At 39.5% G+C, this 22,445-nt stretch overlaps 1 protein-coding gene across 2 annotated transcripts in view; it reads right to left on the bottom strand.

Annotated features, from left to right (window-relative positions):
• LOC146462578 (mitogen-activated protein kinase kinase kinase 1-like) overlaps positions 1 to 22,445 on the bottom strand; it is a 145,519-nt gene that overhangs the window by 112,465 nt on the left and 10,609 nt on the right. The window contains exons 12-17 of one of the 2 annotated variants that reach the window (XR_014857109.1): positions 21,874 to 22,017; positions 20,717 to 20,879; positions 19,785 to 19,916; positions 18,845 to 18,987; positions 18,118 to 18,249; positions 17,598 to 17,968 (exon numbers count right to left, since the gene is read on the bottom strand). Coding sequence is in view for 1 of the 2 variants with exons in the window: in XM_085085520.1 (XP_084941646.1) it covers positions 17,822 to 17,968; positions 18,118 to 18,249; positions 18,845 to 18,987; positions 19,785 to 19,916; positions 20,717 to 20,879; positions 21,874 to 22,017 (861 nt within the window). In the remaining variant the exon portion in view is untranslated. Of the gene's footprint in view, positions 1 to 17,511; positions 17,969 to 18,117; positions 18,250 to 18,844; positions 18,988 to 19,784; positions 19,917 to 20,716; positions 20,880 to 21,873; positions 22,018 to 22,445 lie in introns of those variants that run through there. The other variant, XM_085085520.1, reaches the window with a different exon arrangement.

Genomic DNA, 22,445 nt, shown 5'->3' on the forward strand with positions numbered 1-22,445 from the left:
TGCACAGTAAGGCGAATATTTTGGTCACGCGTATATTCGTCCGCCATATAGGCTACTCTAGCTTTATCATATTTTCTGCTGACCGACAGACACTGCAGTATCGACTCTGAATTAAGTGCGGCACAAGTGCGACGTCTGAATCAACAGTCGCATTTCTGCCGCACTTAATTGAATTGAATTCGACACGGCAGAAATTCGACGTATGAACCGGGCCTTAGTTAGTCCCGCATTTAGGTTTGGAGTTTCAGCTGGGCCATTTCAGTAGACTGTATATCCGTCTTTAAGTGAGTCGTTTTAAGTAGATAAGCAGAAGACAAGAAATCGATCTAGGCGGCAGGTTTATTGACCACGTCTGAGCTTCGCTAAGAAAAACCCGGTCCTTGCTGTTGCGTTGTAATGTAGGGCTCTATTTAAATCGGCTTCTACTTAACAATTATTCCACGAGCGCGCGTTGGATATGCGATGACAGATAGCCAACGAGGCGCGTAACGCCGAGTTGACTATAATCATCTCATATCCAACAAGTGCGAGTGGAATAATTGTTTTATTAAAAACAATCAAGTAATATTGGTAGGCCTTGCTAATTTCCTTTTATAGGGCAACCAGAAAACAATTTATGGTCGGGCATGGTATAATGGCTCATATATCATGGCCGCTAAGGAATCAAACCCTGGAATTGCATGATACAATGATCCAGTTTTTAATAATTAATTATATACCCTGCCAAAATATTAATTGTTTATAAATATACAAATAAATTATAACCATAACAACCATAAGAGAAATTACAACTTTAGTGTCAACTGTTTGAAAGATCGAATCAGGGTGTTTAGAAATGTCCCCAGAAACGGTTTTAGGGCCTTCCAAGGGACCAGGAACAATAACCCACGAAACATGAAGTCAGGGTAAGAGTTAAACAGAAAATTCCTTGTTAAGGCGTTATTTGCTATTAAAAGTGACTCCCAAGGGAGTTTTTCGACACGCCGAGATCCCTAGGGAAATAAACAAGTGAAAAATACCGACTTCCGACTTCAAAATTTGGTCATTTTTGGCCAACAACCATGGACTTACCACTGGCCACTTGGAAAAAAATCGATTTTTGGACACAATACAAAAATTCTTTTAAAAGCTTCCAATCAAATCAGTGTGTCCGAAAACGTCCCCAAAGACACTTTTTACGTTCCCAAGGGAGTTTAAGGACACGTCGAGATCCCTTGAGACATAAACAAGTTAAAAATTCCGACCTCAAAATTTAGTCATTTTTTGCAGGGCGTTAATTGCACTTAAAAATGATTCCCAAAGAAGTTTTGTGACACACTGAGATCCCTAGGGACATAAACAAGTGAAAAATGTCGACCTCAAAATTTGGTCATTTTTGGCCAAAAACCCTGGACTAACCCCTTAGAAAAAGTCGATTTTTGGACAAAAAACAAATATTCTTTCAAAAGCTTTCAATCGAATCAGTGTGTCCGAAAACGTCCCCTGAGACACTTTTTAGGCCTCCCAAGGGACCAGGGACAAAGAAATAGCCCACAAAAGATGAAGTCAGTGTGAGAGATAAACAGAAAATTCTTTGTGAGGGCGTTATTTGCACTTGAAATTGATTTCCAAGGGTGTTTTGCGACAAACTGAGATCCTTCGGGACGTGACATAAACAAGTGAAAAATGTCGACTTCAAAATCTGGTCATTTTTGACCAAAAACCCTGGACTAACCCCTTACAAAAAAGTCGATTTTGGACAAAATACAAATATTCTTTTAAAAACTTCCAATCGAATCAGTGTGTCCAAAAATATCCCCTGAGACACTTTTAAGGCCTCCCAAGGAGCCAGGTACAAAGAACGGTAGCTCACGAACGATGAAGTCAGGGTAAGAGTTAAACAGAAAATCCTTTGTTAGGGCGTTATTTGCAATGAAAAGTGATTCCCAAGGGAGTGTTTCGACACGACGAGATCCCTAGAGACATAAAGAAGTTAAAAATGCCGACTTCAAAATTTGGTCATTTTTGGCCAAAAACCATGGACTTACTCCTTGGAAAAACGTCGATTTTTGGAGTAAACACAAATATTCTTTTAAAAGCTTCCAATCCAATCAGTGTGTCCGAAACGTCCCCAGAGACACTTTCTAGGTTCCCAAGGGAATTTTAGGACACACCGAGATCCCTTGAGACATAAACAAGTTGAAAATTCCGACCTCAAAATTTTTTCATTTTTTGCAAAATACCATTGACTTACCCATTGGAAAGAAGCCGATTTTTGGACAAAATACTAATATTCTTTGAAAAGCTTCCAATGGAATCAGTGTGTCCGAAAATGTCTCCTGAGACACTTTTAAGGCCTCCCAAGAGACCATGGACAAAGAAATAGCACACGAAACATAAAGTCAAAGTAAGAAATAAAGAGAAAATCCTTATTTAGGGCATTATTTACAATTAAAAGTGATTCCCAAGGGAGTGTTTCAAAACGCGAAGATCCCTAGGGACATTAACAAGAGAAGAATGTCGACTTCAAAATTTGGTCATCTTTGACCAAAAACCCTGGACTAACCTTTTACAAAAAAGTCGATTTTTGGACAAAATACAAATATTCTTTTGAAAGCTTCCAATCGAATCAGTGTGTCCGTAAACGTCCCCTAAGACACTTTTTAGGCCTCCCAAGGGACCAGGGACAAAGAAATAGCCCACGAAAGATGAAGTCAGGGTGAGAGATAAACAGAAAAATCCTTGTTCAGGGCGTTATTTGCACTTGAAATTGAATTCCAAGGGTGTTTTGCGACAAGCTGAGATCCTTCGGGACATAAACAAGTGAAAAATGCCAACTTCAAAAATTTGGTCATTTTTGATCAAAAACCCTGGACAAACTCTATAGGAACAAATCGATTTTTGGACAAAATACAAATGTTCTCTTAAAAGCATCCAATCGAATCAGTGTGTCCGAAAACGTCCCGTGAGAAGCTTTTTACGCCTCTCAAGGAACCAGGGACAAAGAAATAGCCCACAAAAGATGAAGTCAGGGTGAGAGGTAAACAGACAATTTTTTGTCAGGCAGTTATTTGCAATTAAAAATGATTCCCAAAGAAGTTTTGCGACACGCTGAGATCCCTAGGGACATAGACAAGTGAAAAATGTCGACTTCAAAATTTGGTCATTTTTGACCAAAACCCTGGACTAACCCCTCACAAGAGAGTCGATTTTTGGACAAAAAACAAATATTCTTTCAAAAGCTTTCAATCGAATCAGTGTGTCCGAAAACGTCCCCTGAGACACTTTTTAGGCCTCCCAAGGGACCAGGGACAAAGAAATAGCCCACAAAAGATGAAGTCAGTGTGAGAGATAAACAGAAAATTCTTTGTGAGGGCGTTATTTGCACTTGAAATTGATTTCCAAGGGTGTTTGGCGACAAACTGAGATCCTTCGGGACGTGACATAAACAAGTGAAAAATGTCGACTTCAAAATCTGGTCATTTTTGACCAAAAACCGTGGAATAACCCCTTACAAAAAAGTCGATTTTTGGACAAAATACAAATGTTTTTAAGCCTCCCAAGGGACCAGGGACAAATAAATAGCCCACAAAAAATGAAGTCAGGGTGAGAGATAAACAGAAAATTCTTTGTCAGGGCGTTATTTGCACTTAAAAATGATTCCCAAGGGCGTTTTGCGACACACTGAGATCCCTCGAAAATCTTTTCTACTTGCTTGGATTCTTTGTTTGTTTGTTTTACTAAAAGCTTAACTCCTATGCTCACGCTCATGTATGTATCACTTGTTTCTTCTTTTTTTCCTTTATTCGCAAAACATCAGTTTTGGCAGAATTTAAAATCTTTTTTGAACAAACGTTTATTAATAAATACATGTTTACTCTGTACATTTTTACTTGCAGTATTATGGCCCCCAAATTAAATAAAATGCGTACAAAATTGAGGAAAATTGGTATTTTACAAATAGGGCTAGACGAGAAAGAAAGATCAACTATTCAACCTTAAAATCAGATAACTACAGAAAGTTTTCCTAAATTTAGAAGAAAAAAAAGACATGAAGTGGCAAAACTGAAACTTAAAGCCCAAAGCAAGACTGTCGCGTGAAACTGCGTGACACGCGCTTTGTGTGAAGCCCGGAAATAAAACAATTAAAGAACGCCTACGTCTATCTGGGATGCTTCCAAAAATCAGTGATCTCACGATTCTCAGCTGTGGCGGGACTTACACCTATATTGTACAAGCTTTTATTTAATAATACATGCATGCCTAATTTTTTAACATGTAAAAATTCATGTCCAATACAACAGTCACTATGCCGTTGCAGCATTTTACATCTGTATTGAGCAAGCTTTCATGATTAATTGTTCAATAGCTATGCAATATCCATGCGTCTTTCATGTGATAATTCGCGTATTTGTAATTCCACGTAATCAATCACGTGTCAGAGCTTAATCTTGGTTCTAGTCTCTCCAGGTAATGAGAAGATTCAACAACATCTGCAATAATAGTTCTTTGAAAATTTCCAAATTTCTGAAATTTTCAAGTTGGAGTCGCCAGTGATTTTCTTGGTGAACTGCCTCTAAGTGTAAACTGCGATGAAAACGCGTTTCCAGAGCGTCTCCAACAACACGCAGCTCTCTCGCAACCTGCAGGCAATTTAAACGCATGTCTTGGGTAAGCTGGTCTTGTGTGTTTGATTCGTCTATACTTTCGAGCGCGTCTTTAACAAGCATGTTGAACTTGGTTCGGTTTTGTCTCTGTAAACAATAAAACGTTATTTATCATATGAAGGTTTGGAAGATTGTTGTTCAACAAGAAACATCTATTTTGTCTTTCCTGTATAGCCGGCATTCTTGATGTTTAAAGTGCCCAAATTTTTATTCGAATCAAAAACAAACCGAACTCTTGCCTTGTTTGAGCTCAAACTCTCACCAGCCGACTTCAGTGCCAAGCTCTCCCATCGACCTTGAGCTCTTAGTTCAGAGTTATGCTTGTAAATAAATATATAAAAAAACTAGCTAAATAACCCACTAATTAATCCCCCGCGAAGACATTTATCTTTTTTTTATGTTAATGGTTTTCGTACGTACACGCCCACTGCTTTTTTTTAATTCCAAAAGGGGTTTTTTTTTGTTTCAACTAATTTGAGGGATGTTCCAATGTCCAAACTCTTAAGCCAGAATTCACGATAAAGCTGTCCTTGAGTCGAATTTCACACTTATTTCAGTAGGGAAACTTTTCTCTTTCTTAAGATAGCTTTGGTGATCTCCTCGCTAGCATTCATCACCTGTGTCAAACCCCATTGATTTTTAATAGCCCTTGAAATTAATCATGCTGATGACATTTAAATAGTTTCCAAGTGGCTAATTTTGCGAGCTGTTGAAACTCGATTATTCCTATCAGAAACGTAAAAAAAACTTATTTACAGTTGCATAAATAACTCACCTTTTAAACTTCTTTCTTTTAACTTTTGCCTCCAAAACAGTTCAAGCGTTTTTCAAATTGTGCAGTTTCCCTTCACTCGTCAATGGCTTGTATTAACTGCAGACTGTGCACTACACTGACAGTAGTTCTTATTTAAACCCACTAAACCATTGCCAAGGTCGCTGGTGTCATTCGATTCAACACGCATGTCATCTCTAATCTCAGTGAAGGGACAATTTCCTGCCGTGGGCTGGTTATATGGAATTGTGACAGCTACATCAGACTAAAAGCTTATTCTGCCATCCACCCTCCTCTCCCCAAGTTCCTCACGTCATGATCTCAATGACTGCATGTGATCCCACAGCCGAGGAGCCGACCGGTTGTACGAAAACCGATTAGAATAGTCGACGCTTTTCGTCGGTAGTCGGCGCTTAGTAAAGAGCTGTGCTTGAGTCTTTGGATATTGCGTCACCGGCCCGCATTTGTAGGAAATTCCAATCTCGTACCCAGAGTCCTCAGGCTCTTTGGCCAGCGGTTGGTCGCAAGGAGAGAGTCTCTCATGGGGCCTACCCGCTGACCAAAAAGCCTGAGTACTCTGGGTACGAGATTGAGGAAATTCGTAACGATAACCTTGTTCCAGCATTGACATTGAGAATGAAGTTGCTTAATGCAGCTGAAGTGGAAAAGCTAAATTGACTTGAACCGTTAGCTCAGAAAATGTCTTAATTTGGACTGCAATATGAAGTGGCCCAGTTTCTCAAAGCAAGATTTCGTACCCAGACCTTCTCACTTTTCGGGAGAGTAAGAAGATCTGGGTACGAAATTAAGCTAAACCCGGGGTAGTCAATCGATAACATCGATAATCGATAGCATTCGATAACAATCAATAAAAATCGATTAATTTTTTCGAAATTCGATAAAAATCAATAAAAGATTTCGTTGTGAGTAATCGATAATTATCGATTTTTGAATCAGGGCTATCGATTTTATTGAAACTTTTAGTTTTACTCAGCGTGTGTTGTATTTGAAATCCGATATAGATCCCTGGTTGATTAATCCACTGTTTTATTTATTTGCTGATGTAACACAATAGCACGCTCGTCTCTCTTTCACCCAGTCTTTAAAGGGAAAGATTTTCGTGATTTTTTGAGTAAAGATATGAACAAATCCTCAAGACGCCCTCGGGCTCGTAATCTAAATTCTTCTTGTTCCCCATATTTCTTAGGTTAAAACGTGGTTTCAAAACCAACGGAACAAAGGAAGAGAAAGAATTTAGACGACAACCTTGAAGTCGAGAACCCGGAAAAGGAAAAATAATTTACGTTTGTAATCGAACCCGGTTAATCGAACAATAACATCAGGAAGAAAATCATAATGCAGTCTCTTTGTTCTCTTGTACAGTGTTTGTCAACAAATCATTTCATTGCCGCCTTTAAAATCTACATTTACAGAGTCACAATCAAACGCTCCCTCCATGGAAACAGGATAATTTTTATCGATTCAATAACGATCGATGAATCCCTGGTCCCTTGGGGGGACTAAAAAGTGTCTCAGGGGACGTTTTCGGACACACTGATTCGATTAAAAGCTTTTAAAAGAATATTTGTATTTTGTCCAAAAATCGACTTTTTTCTAAGGGGTTACTCCAGGGTTTTTGATCAAAAATGACCAAATTTTGAAGTTGACATTTTTCACTTGTTTTTGTCCCTAGGGATCTCAGCGTGTCGCAAAACGCCCTTAAAAATCATTTTCAAGTGCAAATAACGCCCCCACAAAGAGTTTTCTGTTTACCTCTCACCCTGACTTCATCTTTTGTGGGGTATTTCTTTGTCCCTGGTCCCTTGGGAGGCCTCAAAAGTGTCTCTGGGGACGTTTTCGGACACACTGATTCGATTAAAAGCTCTTAAAAAAATAATTGTATTTTGTCGAAAACTCGACAATCGACATCGAGGGTTTTTGGTCAAAAATGACCAAATTTTGAAGTTGGCATTTTTCACTTGTTTATGTCCCAAGGGATCTCAGCGTGTCGCAAAACGCCCTTAAAAATCATTTTCAAGTGCAAATAACGCCCCCACAAAGAATTTTCTGTTTACCTCTTACCCTGACTTAATATTTTGTGGGTTATTTCTTTATTCCTGGTCCCTTGGGAGTCCTAAAAGATGTCTCAGGGGACGTTTTCGGACACACTGATTCGATTAAAAGCTTTTAAAAGAATAATTGTATTTTGTCCAAAAATCGACTTTTTTCTCAGGAGTTAGTCCAGGGTTTTTGATCAAAAATGACAAAATTTTGAAGTTGGCATTTTTCACTTGTTTATGTCCCTAGGGAACTCAGCGTGTCGCAAAACGCCCTTATAAATCATTTACAAGTGCAATTAACCCCCTGACAAAGAATTTTCTGTTTATCTCTCACCCTGACTTCATCTTTTTTGGCTATTTCTTTGCCCTGGTTCCTTGGGTGGCCTAAGATGTGTCTCATGGGACGTTTTCGGACACACTGATACTATTGAAAAGTTTTAAAAGAATTGTATTTTGTCCAAAAATTGACTTTTTTCTAAGGGGTTAGTTCAGGGTTTTTGGTCAAAATATGACCAAATTTGAAGTTGGCATTTTTCACTTGTTTATGTCCCTAGGGAACTCAGCGTGTCGAAAAACGCCCTTAAAAATCATTTTTAAGTGCAAATAACGCCCTGACAAAGCGACAAAAAAATGTACCAAAACATAGAATGCACGTGCAGAGCCATTGTTTTTACTCATTAAACCTATTGTTTTGCGGTGTTCTCGTTGCCGTCCTTGCTTAAGTTCCCTCGAAGAGGACGCATCTTAGCCGGAAACATTGCTTTCACTATTGTCGAAAGTCCTGCTAAACACAGTCAACTCTTACACATGATCCTTGAAGGTTTCGTGAGCCATCTACTTTCCAGTCAGCTTCAGCAAATTTTGAAGCACTTTAAAGCATTTTTTGATAAATTTGGACAACGATTTCTCATTCTTTGTATGAATATGTTAATTCATAATCTCATACGTCAAAACCACAATCCGCTTTCAACAATGACTTTATTTGATCAATTATTGCCATGTCTGGTGGTAAAAGAAGTTTCATCGATAAGGTAGAACTTAGAAAAACGTTATACATAAAATGTATGAAGCATAACCAGCAATTAAAGATGAATTTATTGGCAAGGGAGCAAAATATGAAGCATTATCGATCCAAAACGTTCCTTGCGTGCGAGTTCTCAGTATTACTATTTTATGCCCACGAGTGGTGGGCAAGCTCATATTTCTGGTAATAACTCATTTCACTATTGTCAATTTTTTCTACAAATTTTTAAACATAAAGAGGATAATAGCTAAGTTAAAGAAACGAGTTAAAAAGGGTTGGTCACGATACTCGTTTAGGAAAAAATAATAAACCATTTGGTATTTGGCTGGGCTTAGCATCAAGGAAAACATACTTTGTTTCAACGTGCGCGCGCTAATGACGTAAGAAATTGTGCGAGGGAAGAATGCGCAATGCAATTCAACCTTTATTTATCCTCGGCCGTGTTTATAGCACAAGGTCCTTTTGAAGCCGAGCTTCTAAACTTAACAAACAAATAACTTAAATTGGGAATAGCATGAGTAAAAATCCCAAATGGACGGAGACAGACCGGCTGGCTATTCTTTTAAATATATGTTTAACTGTTTACTCTCAATTTATGGACTATCACGTGCCCATTCGTCTTTCACGTGTTCTGATCTGTGACATATGCAATGACGTAATCTATCACGTGTCCAGTGCTACTCTCTGTTCTAGTCCTTATACGGCATCAGAATAAGATCTTCGCTGAAGGGAACGAAAAGTAAACTACATCTGCAATAAGAGTCCTTTGATGAGTCCCCAGGTTATGATATTTTCCAGACAGATTCTCCAGTTATTTTCTTGGTGAGCTGCTTCCAAGCGAACTGTACGGTGAAACCGTGCTTCAAGCGAGTCGCCAATGATACGCAGCTCTCTCGCAGCCTGGCTGCACTCTGAACGCATGTGCTGGGTAAACATGTCCCGTGGTTTTGATTTGTTTGTTCTTTCAAGCACGTCTTTGACGAACATGTTGAACTTGATTTCTTTGAGTCTCTGCAAAAAAAAAAAAATAAAATAAATAAATAAATAAAAATAAAAATAAAAATAATAAAACAAGACAAAACAAAAAAAAAAAATTCATTTAACACAGGACTGTAGAAGAGTTACAGAATTTGCCATTACCGAGTTATTGTGAACCTCATTATGAAAGCGAGGCTAATTGCAAAGCTTTTCATACGAAAATTTGCGCATGAATAATGAAAGCTAATTTTCATAATTTTCGTCGTTTGCGGTGCACGCGAGGTTCAAAACAACTCGGAAAAGACAATAACCCTGAAAATGCTGTTACTGCCGCTTAACCGACATTTGTGAAGTTTAAATCTGTGCAAACGTTTTTACAATTGACACGAGCTTAAACTCTCACCAGCCAATTTTTGTCGCGTGACTACTATGCGCTTTCAAAGACCTTGAACTCTCGGGACTGAACGTTTGTTCCACTATTAGACAGCTGTTTCAGAGAAAGTATTTACTTAAGTGCTGTAAAAAATTTCTGGTTTCATTAAAAGCACTGATTTCCTTTTGTTCCGGTACTCAACCACGCTTATTTAATTAAAACACTTTCTCTTTTAATTTTGGGGTTTCTCGCTCGTTGGCGACCAATTACCAACCACTTTTCCTCTTTCAACCAAAAGAGAGTTCTCTTTTAAAAATAATTCGAGTTTCAAAATGGGTCAGGCTGTTCCATGGTCAGTAACATTCCGCCAAAATTCACGCTCATTTCTTAGTAAGGAAACTCTTCTTTGATCTTAGCTAACTTTTGTTGTTTCCTAGCTATCTGTTGAAACTTCACATATGATGATCCTTCACATTTAGCCGCATATGACATTAATGCTCGTTTTATAACATGCGGTTGCCTCTGCGAATTAGCTGTTCCGGTTTTTAAAACTAAAAACAAGTGCTGGCCCAGCCTTCTCGAGTCTCCTGTAGCTCAGTAGTAGAACATCCGAACTTGTAATAGTAAGGCCATAGGTTTGACCCCTGTAGAGAGAACTCGGATTTCATTTTTAAAGTTCGCCTGTGTCACTCACTGAAGAAACATATCTACCATTTATTCACCAGGCTTAAAACATAAAATCGCATTTTCCATATCCTTTCTATGTGCGTACGTTTTTTTTTTATAAATATTAAACTCACCTTTTAAACGTCTTGCGTTCTGGTTCTCGTTCAAACAACTGTTTAGATGTCTCTCAAACCGTGCAGTTTCCTTCCTGTCGTTGCGTGCGGGCTTAGCAAAATGGCAAATACATGACCGTGGTAATTATTTATACAAACTACTGCCAAGGTCGCTGCGTCATTGAATGAAGCGACTTCCTGCGGGTTACGTGATCTTCGTTTTGGTTATTTATAAGAACGTAACACTTCAATTAACTTAATCACCACCCACCCCTCCCCTACCAACCAAATTTTGGAAGTGCAAACCGGCTGTGTAATCAGAATCGTAATTTGCTGCGGTTCAGATTTCAGAGCTATTAGTATGAGATTAAAGCCTCTTGCTTGATCCCTCTCGGATAACCGTTCAAATTCTGGGAGTACGTTACCAACCAACAGTTTAGCTCCTTACTGGCACTGAACACGCGCGCATGCAGTTCAGTAATGTCAGGTCTGAAATAAACTTCCTGGTGAAAATTCCTTACAAACTACTCTGCGAGCAAAGATCCCTTCGATCTTCCTAGAAAAGAAAAAAGATTTTTCTAGGAAGATCGATGGTATCCTTGCGCGCAGGGTACCTACAAGCAAAACGCACGGGTAATTTTGAGCTGGTGGTACAATAATATACAAAAGGTCCTTCTATCAAGGTCAGCGCATCATCTCAAGACACGCTACCCTTTGAACAAGAGTTAAATCCTAACGAGTGACCATTCAAATGAAAGCTACTGAGCAGTACTTTCCTGTGGTGCTGTTTATTAAAAACCTCGAGTTTGGTTTTTCGTTCCTTCGGCTTTGTTCAATTGCCGTTCTCTTAAAAACATCACATGACAGTGTTCCTGCAACACAGACGTTTTTATGCATTAGGTTTTATCTTGATATCTTTTGTTGCAGGTAAGAATTCAGAGGGATAAATTGAGTTTCAAGGCCAACGTCGATTTCGTCTTACGTCATGAATGTTCGTGACTGTCGCCGTATACTGTTGCTATGGCGACTTTTGCTTGTCTGGGTCGTGGACCATTCGAAACTCAATTTAAGGTATTTTTGGCCTGTGGCAAATACAACAATGTCAATGTATCACACTGGGGTGAAGTAAACAAAAACTTGTTTACTTATTACCGGAGTTCAAAACGCGATATCCAAATATTGTCAATAGCCGTAGGTTGATAGTATCATATCACTGCTTGATCAAGACCGGAACTCTACCATTCTAAAAACACTTCAAAGTGGCCTCGTGATTTTCTTGAATATTGAATTTTCGTGAGTGTATTAATTACTGAAGCTTGTTCTGATGAACGAGGGAAATCCCCATTAAATTGCGTCATTATTTTCAATTGTCCTAAATCGCGCACAACACGGAACTGTCACGAAAAATTCGAGCTGCGAAACTGGAGATGACACAAAATGAAATATTTATTTGCGGCAAAAATCACGACCACGTACATCAGGAATAACAGTAATTTTTTAGCGTTATCGTGAAATTTCATTTTCATACAATACCTTTGGCTTATCTCCAAAGAAATAATTTTAACTCAATACAATCCTTCGCTCAGACTTTCTGAAGGAGGAGTTTCTGTTTTGACTAATTTTCACCGTATCTACCCGTTTAAGCTAAACGCTGTTTCTAATTCACTTCAATTTTTATCTATTTGGGTTTGGTTAATTTTATAACGTTACTGACAAAATGTGGTACCAATATTGCGTGTTGTAAGCCCAAAGCTGATCGCCTTGAGGAGTGTCAAGTTGACTATTTCCCTTTGTTTTGCAAACAACCCCAAAGCAAAGAAAAATAGCACTTAAGCGGCATTTGTCAGTGCCTGAAGTAGGTAACTTTGAATAATGTTTCGGGTTGGTGTTTAGCTAGATGGTTTAATTTGCATAAAAAATATCAGCAATCGAAACCCTAATTTTCGTTTCGTGTACTGTAGCTGTTGGAATCCGAATGACAGCTTAAAAGAGGTCTTTTGAAACAATTTCTATAAAGCCACTTACGTTTGGTTCAAAACGTGATATTTACTAATCAAACCTGTGTTTACATATCCTGAAATATAATACAGCACCTGCACGGATTAGTTTATTTTGGTTTCCCAAACATGACCTTGACTTGCAAACGCGATAGGCGGTAGCCCCGGGTATAACTTCCTTAAACACTTACGGGAAAGATAAATTATCATATCGTGAAAGGCGTTGATCATTGTGGTTTGAAATGATAGCAATGAGGAAGGAAGATACTAGAAGGCGAAACATTTCGTTTGGCTTACATGCAGAAAATTTCGGACGGGGTGGTTACCAAGTCGGGAAGGAGAAAAAGAAAATTTTTCGTTCTTTAGCAGCCGAACGCCTGGCTGCCGCCATGTTTTTTTTTTGTCCCTACGACTTGCTAGGATCTTCCCATCTCTCATCTAGCAAGATACCACTAAAACCTTTTAATTTGTATGTAAACTGAATTGACTGTAAACGATCGAGTCACTTGAGATCGGTGGATCTGAAGTTGTAATTATTTATTATAAATTTCTTTGGGGGAAGAAAATGATTGTTTTGAGAATCGTGCGAATGAAACCTTTGGCAGTCAACGAGAATTTTCGGAAATAAACGGAAAATTTCGGAAATGTTCGGGCAACTCCTTGAGGCAACTTTCAGAATAATTATTGTCAAATCAAAGGAGTTTAACCTACTGAAAACAGCATAAAAAACGATGTGCTTTTGGGTGAAGATAATCAAAATATGGCTGTGATACAAAACCGGACCATCTTCTTAATTTTTATCTAAGTTTGCCTTTTCCTTACCGATGTTTAAAAATAAGAAAGTAATTCTTGAAGGCTATTTTCGAGGGGTACAAAAGAATAAACCAAATCCAGGGAAAAGCACCGTACTGTTATAATGAAAACGGAGCTTTAACTTACTTAGGGAACTGGTCATAACAAGTTTGTTCAAAGAGAACTCACGTTGTCTGGGGTAAGGATGGTTATCGAAGACACCACCTATCTAATGGAAAATTTTATTGGCTTTAAAATTGAGTTGACACAGTCAGCATTGCTGGATAAACATGAAAAGTGAGGTTTGAATCTCACTGTCATATTTTACTGCTGGATGGAGCTGAGGGGTGGCTATGCAATTAAGACACCATCTTTTGAGGTTGAGGAAGAGGGGTACAGGCAGAGACCACCATCTATTTTGCGGTTTTGTGGGTCCTGCTTTGACCACCTCCCTTAGAAAGAGTACATGTTGTGTTGTCTCAGATGGCATTTTACGTTTGTTGCACAAAAGAATCAGAACATAAAGTTCAATTTTAGTTAATTTGCAACAGTGTTATTGAAAATTAAAAACAAAGCGGTTCGATGTTACGTGGGGATAAAACTGCATAGCCTCGTTCCCTGGCTTAATCGCGCTTATGGAGCGAGCCAAGCCACCTGTGTGAGGCTTGGGACCGAGAGAGATACAATTTTGCACAATTGTGCATCAAAAGAGAGATCCCTTAAAGAAACTGAGAACATCGTTTAAAAATATTCAAAGGGTAGAAAACTGTGGTGCTGTACCACGAAACGTTGGTTTGGAAATTAGTTGATGATAGGCCAGGCTCGAGTCAGCTGCGACCTTGTAAATGAAGGAATTCCTTTAGAAGAGGGCTTTATTTAGAGTAAAATGGAGAATTTTTTCTCAAATGTCTACTGTTTATTCAACGATTATTTGGACAACTTGTATTAATGGCATGAAAAGAACACAACGCATGGAATTGTACAGTAAAAACCCACATAGAAGAACCAAACATATGTCATTCAGACCTCAACAGTTTAGAAAGTGTTGTCGCCTGAAAATTGAAACGGGCTTATTTGCAAAGATGATTTGTACGGGAAACATCGTGAAAAGAAAGTGCGACTCTTGAGACAAATTGGCGTTAAATTGTTGAAACTGCAGGCTAATTTCAAATTTCCTTGGAAAACATGAAAACTATTTCATAATCGAACACAACAGGAGTTTATTATCGCCTATTTTTGCTAAAAAGGTTTCCTGCGCATCGCCATTTTGGATTTCATGACGTCATACGTTATTATTTCGCTGCTACACTACTGAATACTGGGGATTCAAGGGAACAAGGGTTGAAAATAACCTATTTAAAATCCTAAATGGCTTCTAACTTCTTTTATAATAACCTCTTTAGATTTGAAAAAAATGCTGTTCTTTTATGCAGGTTTTGACTGTATAAAACAATGATTTAAAGTCTTTTGAACCTGTATGAGCGAACGTCTATTTTCGAATCGAGTGAAATGGCTGTATATGAGATCTCTTGCAAGCGACTATCTCTAATCAGTTTTGCGGTCTTCTGGAAGGTGGCTTACAACAGGCTCAACTCAAAGGGGCACTTCCAAGGAGATTTCTCTATATTTTGCTCAAAACTGCTCAATTATTTGACAAAGTACTTTTTCTCTAACATCAAATTACTTTAAGAACACCAAGACGAAAATATTTGAAAGTGATCTCTCCTTGGAAGAACAAACTATAATACGTCTTTTAGTGATATCTCCACAAAACAAGGAAAGAAATTGAAAAGCTATTTTTTTCAAGTTGCAATCCACTTCAATCCTGGCCATCAGCAACCAAAGATAACTAACACTAGTTTTTGTGTAATAGTAGGGTGATTGTTAACAAAACCGAACCATTATTTTAAACAGGACATTCCAGTATAAAAGGGGCCTGGCCAGGCCATTATCAGCTTCAGTTGTCAATCGAGAGCGTAAACAACTGACAAACAACATGTGTCTTTTTCTTCGGCTTTTACTGATAAAATTGGCTTAGTTTTTAGAATAACCCTTGTTAAACAAATAAGAACTTGATATCTTATATTGCTGTGGTGATATTATAAAATATTGAGGTATATTTTTTCAGAGGACACTTGAGTCAACAACTTGCCACGACTGAACAGCGCCTAAATTTGCATCTCACGCCCACAAAGGAGTGAAATGAAGGAGGCGCTTGCCCTTTTATAGCGGAACTTCTTGCTTAACGCTTCCATTGATACAAACAAGTTTTCTGCCTGTTCAAAGTAACATAAATAGCTGACACTGCCCCTTTAATACCAAGGTATATTATAACTTAAATTATTCTCTCCACGAGAAGGCATTTCAGGGATAATGAAACACTAACAACTGATACAAATATTACAAATGAACACAACATATGAAGAATTTCAACTGGCTGGAGGCAGACCAGTTGAATATTTTACAAGCGTGGTCGAGGAGTCGTAACTCGGCAGTGGCACCCGACGATTAGACCATTTCCGAGTTGCTTTGAACCTCATTATGAAAACGACGCTAAGTGTAAAGTTTTTGTTATGAGTGTTCCCCAGCCTAACGAAATTACGAGTTGACATTTGGCCGAACAAACTTTGGATTTTCTTAAAAGCTAAGAATGAATTTTTGAGGCGATTACGACCTTCAAAACAGGCCGACTCAGGTAATTTTTTGTTTACGCCCTCTTCAAGATGGCGGATACCATAATCAAACTTTGCTACTTTTTTCTACTTGCTTATGTTAGGAAAAGAGATGACCCCAAGAAGAGTCGAAACCGGGTCGTCGGATTCCCAAGCGGGAACCTTCCACCACCAGACTACCGACGACTGGCTACCGAATTTTGTAATTTTTTGGCTAGATATCCTAACCACAAATATCAAGGCTAACTTCAAGCCACCTACGCTAAATTAGGCTAACAGGAGTGTCATTTTGTTAGTTACCAGTCTGTCACAGTAAGTGTCCGCCATCTTGAAATTGACGTAAAAGAAATTGCCCGACTAGGGTCTACCGATCACTCAGACTACGAGTTTTCCTAACATTCTGTTTCTGAGTTACACTGAGAATCCTTAGTAGACTTTGAGCCTATTGTTTTAATAAAATGAAAACCTATAAGTATATAAAACTAGTTCACTTTTACAACTATTTCCTTTAAAAACCGTCTAAGAAACACACTTATTTAGGTGTTTATTTTTAACTCTTAAAATTCTTTTGAATTCTTTAAATTATGTTAAGAAAGGAAAGATACGTGGCCAAGAATACGTAGAAACTGTGGAAAATACCTTATCTTCATAAACGTATGGATGTACAAGGGATAATATGGTTGTGCTACGAAGCACTTGATTCAAGAGGAGATTTGTTCATAATATCCTTCATCAGAAATAGCAGGGAAGGTCTGAAAGAATTTCCATGAAAATATCATCTAAAATTCCTCCGTGTTTGAACTCGTTTCTTTTTGGTAGCAAACGGTATGAACGGTTAAAAAGGGATAAAAGTTAAGAAACGTTATATACAGATCGATATACAAAACGACTGCTTATGGCTTAGAGCGCTTTTCAATTGAGCGTCGAAAGTTATTTCGCGTTTGTTTTGGTTTTGCTTTACTGCGCTCTGTGATTGGTTGGCAAAGTTCGCGCCATTTGCTCAACCAATAGGACGCAGAACCAAAACCAATCGTGCCTCGCTCACATGTGTTTTCCCGCGCTTGGCGCCGGTTACAAGTATTTACTTCGCGAGTTCTGATTGGTTCATTTTGTTGTTTCCGTCTGTTGTGATTGGTTTAGAGTAATTACTTTGGTTTTGGTTTTACGACACTCGATCGAAAACCGCTCTGATAAGTATGGAACGTACAGCAATACCCACAAATACTTACATTATAGTGGTTAAATACTAAAATCCTAATATTCTTATTTCTATTGTTTACGTCTGTGGTCAATTATATGAAATTCCTGAGATGCTGTTTATTATGCTGTAAAAGGGAGTTCTAACTTTTTGAGTGTGTGGATGAAATCCTAAAGTGATGAAAGCTACTGAGCAGTACTTTCCTGTGGTGCTGTTTTAAATGCTATACGGGGTAGTTCTAACTTTTTGAGTCTGTGGCTGAAATCCTACAATGTGACCATTCAAATGAAAGCTACTGAGCAGTACTTTCCTGTGGTGCTGTTTATTATGCTGTACAAGGTGGTTCTAACTTTTCAGTCTGTGGATGAAATCCTAAAGTGTGACCATTCAAATGAAAGCCACTGAGCAGTACCATCCTGTGATACTGTTCATTATCCCATACAAAGGTGATTCCAACTTTCGAGTAACAATTAATACTGAGTAGTACTTTCCTTGTTTATGGCTGGTTTCACTTTAAAGCAGAACTGTTGTTACATTTGTGTGAACAATGGATGTCTAAGGAGATCCATGGCCGATGGTCTTTCTTCTTGTTTGCCTTCAAGACACCTCAGTAACACGTCTCGAAGCGCTGGATTGAGATTCTCGGGAACGTCGGGCGGGGATTCGGCACAAGCAATCTTAAACCAAGAAGAAAGAAAGGGCTGTTAGCCATTTGTACCAACAAATCGGTTTGGGCGAGCCTTGCTCAGTGGAACAGACTTTTCCAACCAATTAGAGGAGGGCGTATTCAGTATGTATTCAGTGCCACTTTAAATGTTGCACTCACCTTGAAGATCAGTGCCAAGTGATTGGAATGTTCGTGAGCATTCCAAGGTGGTTTCCCAGTAGCCATTTCGATGATGGCACAACCCACACTCCAGACGTCGCAACTTCGACCGTAGCTCTCACCACGCAAAACCTGTTAACAACACAAACAAAATTTAATTAGGAAAACTCGAAACGCCTTAACTACATGTGACTCATAACACTCACCGTCAACGTAGTCGGTTTAAAATTTAAATGGTACAGCTTATCCCACGCAGTGGAAATCCTCAAACGTATTGTCCAATCCAGGGCGGCGGAACAATCAATACCCGTTGTTGCTTCACTCATGATGCAACAGAAACTGGCGCGTTTACCATTTTCAATTTATATACTAGTGTTTTGGCAGAAAATTTACATGAAATACACAGTTTCGGATACCGGAAATCCTCGAATAAGCACCCCCTCTGGGTGGGGGGAAGTATGGTGAAGATTTCTGGGACACCATCACTCTTAATACGAATGACGTCATGAGCCACATTAAGTCCCCGTTATAGCCCGCGTCGTTGTCTATAATACAGTCTTAGGACAAATGTCTTTTAAAACATATGTAAGCTATAAAAAGCCGACAAATTCGAGCGGAGATTCGGAGGTTCAAAGTCGGCCCAAATTCCAAACATTCACTGTAATTTTTGCAGGTTTTACCCGCACCCTGCCAACCAAGATGGCGTCTTAAAACATGTTCAACTCACCTCGGGAGCCATGAAGGCGATCGTTCCCAGTAACTGCCCTTGGAATTCACCCGCGCCAGTGATCTGTGTGGCCAGCCGCGCTGCTGCGCCAAAATCTGCGATACGGATATTGTGTCCCGTAGAGTCCACTAAAATATTTGCCCCTGCAAAGCCATTGAAACGAATTATGGTCGGTATAAATTATGGTCCAAATTTTGGACCACTCAAAAATTTAATGTCATACTACATTTTCTGAGACATGCAAAGAATTTGGCCGCACAATCTCTTCTATCGCTTTCGTACTTAGAATATTAGAGGTTCTAGTCTTAACGTCCTTACTCGATACTTTGGACATGATACTTTCGATACTTACTTCGAAACTTTCGATACGTCATACGTCGATACTTTAGATACTTACTCATACGTCAGCAAGTACCCTCGCATCTGTGACAGTAGGGAGTTTAAGAAGCTACAACGAGTACGTCACAAAACAATAAGATATAATGAGAAAAACAAAGGCCTTGCACGTGCGTTATGAATTTTGGTACAATTCTTCACCTTGCTCGGCCAAACAACAACGTGAAATGACCAAATTCAAGGTTTTGTAGAGACCGTGAGCACATTACGGTAAATTTTTTATTCTCTGTCTCAACTTGAACGCCGGCCGTTCCCACCTGTTCTGTTACTGGATAGTTCGGCCACATTGTACAAGTTGAACGAATTTGAATAGTCGCAAAGTAGTACAAGTAACGTGAACTTATATTTTCAAGCGACGTTTTCGTTGGCGTTGCCGTCGTGGTTTCTTAAAGTCCCTAGTGCCAAACGAAGTGCCACACAATGCGTGGGTACTTTGCGAATCGACACTGCGTTTTTGCGTTGCGTTGCCACCACACCAAACAGTATCACTAGCTATGCAAGCTAAAATAAGAAATGTTCGGTAAAAATAACCGGACAACCCTACCCTTAATATCGCGGTGAATAACTTGATTCTGGTGAAGATACGCCACACCTTGAAGCAACTGCCTTGAGTAGCTTATGACGATTTTTTCATCAAACGCTCCATATTTACCCAGCAGGTTTGTGATGGAACCACCTAATGAATAGGAACAAAAGGTTACATCTGTGCATTCACAAGTCAGTGTACCTATTTTCATAGCCTGCGTCGCAGACGGAATGCGAATTAGCACTGACTCAAATCCTTGTTCTAGACCCCCAACGGCTTGGTACACTCCGTGATTGGCCTTTGCTCAAAGTCATTGCTCGATTGGCCTGGTTACAGCCAATAAGATTGAAGGGGATTTCGAAAGGGACTTCCGGTATTGCGTTTCCTTCCTTGGTGGTCTAGAACAAGGATTCGGGCGCTAATTCACAGACGGTATTAAAATTGGTAGCCTATTCCAGGCGTTGAGATAGTGGGGAGCCGCGCACAGATAACTGGGAAACGAGCGAATAAAAATGACGAAGAGACCCTCTTGTTTTTTCCCCAGGGTTGCCACTAATCAGGATAATAAAAGTTCTCTGACTTTTCCCTGGCTATTATTAACAACAAATCAGTTTACAAGGAGAAAAGAAGACAAATCCTTTGCCAATAAAGCCAGCGATTAATCTATAGAAATCAACTCCTTCGTAAAATGTCTTTTGAAACAACATTACTTTTACCAACAAGGAAACCTTTCCCAAACCCTGGCATTTCACTGCCCTTGAGGTAGAATTTAGTATTTCCCTGACTTGATACAGAATTCCTTGACTTTTTCCTGACCTTGAAAAAAAAATCTGTTTTTCCCGGACTTTTCCCTGACCGTGACAACACTATCTCCCGCTCGCAATATTACATTATTGCCTTATTATTCGTACAGAGAGCAATTTTCTTCGCGTCATCACAAGAAGCCTTACCCGGCATCCATTCCAAGAAGATGTTGAAGTGTCCAGTGTGTTTTGTCGCGCCCAGACATTTAATCAGATGCGGATGCTGCAGTCTGCCGAGTATCGTGATTTCATCCTCAATGGTGCGAGTTACTTTGTCCTGTTCTTCAGTAGAGTTACGACAGAAGGACACCTAAAGGTGGACATAATGCATGCACTTACATGAAGTCTGCTTGAGGGCATTAATTTCCCGTTAGCTTTGTTTTGCTGAGTGATTGGTTAACAAGGCGCGCGCACCACTTTCTCAACCAATGACAAGCAAGATCAAAACCAATCGTGACTTGGTCGCTCGCGTTTTCCCGCGCTTGGCGCCGGTTACATGTATTTCCTTCAAATTGCGACTGAGTCATTGCGTTGTTTACGTTTATTGTGAAGTTGTCGTTGCCGTATTAGAGACCTTTAGTTTTTTAGCGAAGTACTAAGAAGAGATATATCCCAGGTAGCTTCATTATACTCTTTGTGAGCGACAAACTTGACGCAGTTGGTTTGAATGATGATAGCTAAGCTCTTTCGTGATTCCAAAAAGACAAGATTATCTACGTTTCGAGGACTCGTTTTCGCCACAACGACGTCCCACAAAAACTCGTTAGGGAGCTTTAGCAACGACTTCACTATTAAAATGAATTCGAGTTTTTTAAAGGTCGTTGCGATTTTTCCAACTCGCTTTGAATGTCAAATGTAGGTAAAATTTCCTGGAGTGGAATTCTTGGAGGCCGCACCCAAGTTTAGCAAGAGAAAGAACAATTCGTCGTCGTGTGTTTACGCCTCCATAAAACGTCTCGTCAGAAAATTTCACGTCCTAGTCGTGCAGTGACGGCAAAGAAATTTTCCAAAAACGTGTAACGCACGTGCAGAGTTGTTGTTTTGGTTATTAAGTTCTCGTTGCCGTCGCCGTCGTCGTTGTTAAATCTCCCTGTTGTAAAATGACGACGACTATATCGTTTTCCCGCCAAAATGACACTTGTTCAGGCGCGCGCACTGTCTCTCTCTCTCTCTATTGGAAAAACTCGTAGTTTTACTCGTACTAGCACCTAAAGGTATTTATTAGCCGCTTAAGGTTCCGGGTGATATCTTCACCTCTTATAAAAGGCGATCGTTCCTGTAGGTTTAATGCTATGTACACGTACCTGTTTGACAGCCATAAGCGAGCCAGTCATAAGATCTCTAACAGCGTAACAGGACGAGTATGCCCCAGTCCCCAACAACTCTCCCTTCTTCCAGTGAACGCCTTCCAAATACAGATGCTTCGAGTTCACTGCCTTTTCCAAGGACTACAAAACAGAAAAGAGATCTTCAATTCAATTACTATCCTCGGTTAATCTAGCCTGCGATACAGGAGTTCGCCCTAGCGCTCGGGAGCGATAACAGGTGTGTGTTCGCAATGCCACAGTTTATCAACCTTGACTTGTTAGGGCTGGTTTACACTGGCGACGGATTCGAAAGCAGAGTTGGAATCGGAAGCGTAACGGACCGTCCGTTCCAGTGTACATAAAAAAAAACGAGGAAGGAGTCACAATCGTAAGCTCAACGGAATCGGAATCGCAAGGATAAGAACGTTACTTTTTCTTCCGATTCCGCTTCTGATTCCGTCGCTTGCGATCAAGTGTGAACTGGTTGATGGGAATTGCAAGCGTAAGCAGAAGAATCAACCAATCACATGGCTCATTTCCAATCCCTTTACGCGAGATTTAGAACGCAA

The sequence above is a fragment of the Pavona decussata genome, unplaced genomic scaffold (assembly GCF_977016875.1).
Source record: "Pavona decussata unplaced genomic scaffold, jaPavDecu1.1 SCAFFOLD_186, whole genome shotgun sequence".
Classification (NCBI taxonomy): Eukaryota; Metazoa; Cnidaria; class Anthozoa; order Scleractinia; family Agariciidae; genus Pavona; species Pavona decussata.